At 35.3% G+C, this 4,658-nt stretch overlaps 1 protein-coding gene across 1 annotated transcript in view; it reads left to right on the forward strand.

The window, feature by feature from the left end:
• CCDC150 (coiled-coil domain containing 150) overlaps window positions 1-4,658 on the forward strand; it is a 101,583-nt gene that overhangs the window by 50,353 nt on the left and 46,572 nt on the right. The window contains exon 14 of the mRNA XM_023516919.1: window positions 1,396-1,509. Within this exon, the coding sequence (XP_023372687.1) occupies window positions 1,396-1,509 (114 nt within the window). The remainder of the gene's footprint in view (window positions 1-1,395; window positions 1,510-4,658) is intronic.

The raw sequence follows: 4,658 nt of genomic DNA on the forward strand, positions 1-4,658 counted from the left end.
TATATGTGGTCCTACATTGATTGAAATGTTTTGGCAGTATATGACTGTACATAAACATGATGTATCTTTTCATTTTATTTAGGTTTTTTTTATTTCTCTCATTGATATTTTATAATTTTCTGCATATCAAATCCTGGACAAAATTGTATTTGTACTTAAGAATTTCATGATTCTATGTTGTCTTAGCATCTTCCTAACAGATGATGCATTGCCTATATGTCACAGGTTGGTATTGTTATAAATGGCATTTTTAAGAAACATAAATTTCTAATTGTTCACTGCTTATATATACAAATACAATAGATTTGACCTTGTATCCTTCGCCCTTGACATACTTACATATTCTAGTATCTTTTTTTGCGGAATCATTGGATTTTCTATGTAGACAGCCTTATCTCTTGTGAGTAGATGCAGTTTTATTTCTCTCTTTCTGATCTTAAAGCCTTTGCCTTTTGCACCAGCGATGACCACCTATATGATGCTAAATAGAATGGTAAGGAGAGATATGCTTGCTTTTTCTTCATGTTAGGAGAATGTCTTTCACTATTAAGATTGATATTAGCTGTAGCATTTTTGTATATACACTTTATTGACTGGAGGTAGTTCCCTTTCATTTCTAGTTTGCTGAGTTTTTTTTATCATGAATTGATGTAGAATTTTGTGAAATGCTTTTTCTGCTTCTATTTAGATAACTATATGGCTTTTCTTTTCTAGCAAGTTGTGGTGAACTATACTGATCGATTTTGAAGGCTCAGTAAGCTTTGCATTATTGGAATAAACTTCACTTTTTCCTTGTTATCCATTTTATGTATTGCTAGATTCATTTTGTGGAGGATTTTAACATATATATTCAAAAGCTTGAGCTACTACTTAAATAAATACCAAGTATCAAAAGTAGTAAAGGAGAACTGTGTAATTTGCAGTGACTCTTCTCTGAAGACAACTAGAAAAGCTAAAAAAAAATAAGGCAAGAAAAGAGGAAGGAAAAAAAGTTGGATTTTTGTTTCTTTTCTTTTTTTTTTTTCTTTTTTTGGACAGGGTCTTACTCTGTTGCCTAGGATACATTGCAATGGCATCACCATACTTCACTGCACCCTCCAACCTGTATGCTCAAATGATCCTTCTGCCTCAACCTCCTGAGTAGGCGAGACAATAGATGGACACCACTATGCCTGGCTAATTTTTGTAGTATTTGTAGAGCTTGGGTCTCACTATTGCCCGGGCTGCTCTTGAACTCCTAGGCTCAAAATAGAACTGTCAGACTAACTTATCAAATCTCCACATTAAGGCAGGAGAACATGTATCTAAAATACTTTTTATAGTTATAGTCACTTTGAAAAATAAGATAATATTTCTTAGATCTGATAGTTTCTTTTCTCCTTTTGTTTTTCAAAGGTAACCTTAAACACATTAACTCAAAGCCTGCAGACTCTAGAGGAAGAAAATAAGCACCTGGCGAATCAAATGGCTTCCCTAGAACTTCAGCAAGTTGTTCCTGATTACCATGGGGTGGGTATAAAAAGGTCAGTCTGAAGTAGGAATTAATGACCAAAGAGTTAATAAAAAAATAAGAAGTCAAGAGATGGGATTTCTTTGTGTTATACAATTATCATAAATCTTGGATAACAGGATAAATATATCAGAGATACTTATAATATTCAAACAATAGCAGATTAAGAAACCAAGAATTTAGAGCAGCTATTAAACATCCTCCTTTATAAGTGATCTATGATATGGAAAAGCACAAATTTATCTCATGTTTTAAAATAGTTCCTCTTCTATAAGTTATGAGGAAGAAATTGTATTTTTCCCCTGTTCCCTGTATTAGGCAATCAGTAATAAGTCTGACTTCCAAAAGCTATTTGACAATGTCAGTGCATTACAAATAAATGAGAATTCTTAAAACATCTTCTCTAAGTGAGGGAGATCATTCTGTTAAGCAGCTAATTACATTCCTGTATGCTTTTATTATTTATTTACTTTTTTTGAGACAGAGTCTCACTATGTCACCCTTGGTAGAATGCTGTGGCATCACAGTTCACAGCAACCTCAAACTCTTGGGCTTAAGCAATTCTCTTGTCTCAGCCTCCCAAGTAGCTGGGACTACAGGCACCTGCTAGATTTTTGTTGTTGTTGTTGTCATTGTTTTTAGCTGGCCCAGGCCTAGTTCACACACCAGCCTCAGTGTGCCCTACCCACTGGTGCCCTACCCACAGAACTACAGGCACTGCCACCTCCTGTATGCTTTTAAATACTTGAAAAAGTATTTCTTATTGCTGGTATAGCATGTACCTAATCATTTAAAATTCCATAGAAGGCCCTAATCTGAGTCTGTTTTAACATGAGTTATTAATAATTCATTCAAACCCTATCATAAGCTGCTTATTACTTCATCGTAAATATTTTTACATTTTCATGGCTTTCTAAAAAGCCATGAAACCCGACTTTCTGGGTTTTAATTTTGGTTGTAACTGTGAATATGGTCCTTAACCTCTCTGAGTCTCAGTTTCTTAATCTATCAAAATGAGGATAATCTATTATTATGTGCTTTTTGAGGATTAAGTTAATACATGTAAAGCATGTAGCAGATAGCTATAACATTTATTGAGTTCTTAGTATCCAGACTGTTCCAGGTGACAAACATGGCAATGACAAGATCCATTAGTTGTATTTCTGGTACTATTGCAGACTAACCCTCTCCCCCCAGGATTAAAGATTTAGTCACGTCCTTTGCTTATTGGCCACACCTCAGCTGTATTTATCTAACCATCTGCTTTTGGTCCCTCTGGAAGAACACACTTTAGTCTGCTTGATTTTTTTCCCTAAACTGACAGCCCTGACAGCCCACGGGTCTGTGGCCTTACCATATTAGTGACTGACAGTTTTGCCACTGATTGGTCTATGTTGACTTTTTACGTGCTGACCACACCTCTTAAGATTTCCTAGGGATAACTCACATAGATAACCCAATTCTAGCTTGCCGTGCTACCACCTAGAAGCTTCTCTGACCAAACCTACTTGGAAATGCTTCAGTTGGCATTATGAGTATGAGAAATAAGGTTAGGATTTCAGGATTTTTTTTTTTAATGTTAGCAATATCATTAAAACTATTGTCATTCAATGCTGGCAGTGTATTTTTCTTCTTTGAGAGTTAAAACTTGCTTTGGGGATGGGAGTAGTACCTGCACTTTCGGAGGCTAAGGCAGGAAAATCACTTGAGGCCAGGAGTTGGAGATCATACTGGGCAATGTAGTGACCTTGCCTCTACATTAAAAACAAACAAAAAACACACTTGAAATTCTTAATAAGGGAACCTTCTAGTTTAACCCCTCATCTTTTTGAGATATGCATATGACTTATGTATTGTGTATGTGACATCACAGACTTGAATTTAAAGAGACCTACTTTCAGTCTCTGGCTCCGTTTACTGTATGAACTGAGCAGGTTCTTAACCTCTCATCACCTGCAATACCAAGAGCATCTCCCCTAATGTGGGGTTCCCACAGTACACTGTACACACCAATATCAGAAAATTAAGTAATTACTGCATTGATTAGAAGTTGACATGTTTATGTATCTTTGCTCTCTTCTCATGCAAGAACAGTAGTTACTCATCTTTATATTCCCTTGCCTACCATAATGCCTACTACATAATAGGTATTTAAAAACATTGATTAAATAGTCTCTGAAGAGGGTCATGTCAATTTTGCCAAGCATTGAGGAATAATTCCAATTGCAATAATATTGTTCTCCCCTGTTTTTCTTTCACATTTTCTGATTTTAGGTTTGTTTTTGCCATTTTAACATTTAATGATAGTGCAATTTAAGTCCATTGCTATTGGCAATCATGAGAAAAGACCCAAATGCAGAAAGGTTATCATTTCTGAGTTCAAGATAAATGACTATCCTTCCCACTTCTCTTTTGGGTTTTAAACATACATTTAAAAATATTAGCACTGGACAGAAATGCATTTCACTATTCTATTAGGACTTTAATAAATTGGAATTAAACAATGAATTAAAACCAGGATGACATTCAGTTAGTATACATTCATGCAGATGTCAAAGTTGGTTTGATTTGCAGAGGCCCATGATATACTGTTGGCTAAAAATTTTAAATAAAATCCCTACTTGCCATCTGCTTATAAAATAACTTTACCAAAGTTATCTCACTGGTTTTGCATATTCTCTTAATAGCTTCTACTAACTTTTACAGCTTAACTTGGATTTTAGAATGATTTTAAAATCATTTTAGAAATCATTTTGTGGCTTCCTGTTGGTAACCTACCTTTTATATCTTAAGATAATTCTTCCTGGTTTTGCTTCCTACTTTTCCAAGGAAAATGTTTCTGAGTTGAAATGTATATTATAACCATTGGCGTTTTACTTTGTATACTGTTTCTCAGGTAATTTTTCAGATTGTTTTGCTTTCTTTCTTTTTCTTTTTAATTGTTGGGGATTCATTGAGGGTACAAGGGTACAAGGATACCAGGTTACACTGATTGCATTTGTTAGGTAAAGTCCCTCTTATAATTGTGTCTTGTCCCCAAAAGGTATGTCACACATGGAGACCCCACCCCCCTCCTTCCTTCCCCCTCTCTGCTCTTACTTTCCCCCACCTCCTTCCCTCCTTCTCTCTCTCTCTACTCTCCCCTTCT

Source organism: Otolemur garnettii, unplaced genomic scaffold (genome assembly GCF_000181295.1).
Source record: "Otolemur garnettii isolate 467f Iridium unplaced genomic scaffold, OtoGar3 scaffold00100, whole genome shotgun sequence".
Lineage (NCBI taxonomy): Eukaryota > Metazoa > Chordata > Mammalia > Primates > Galagidae > Otolemur > Otolemur garnettii.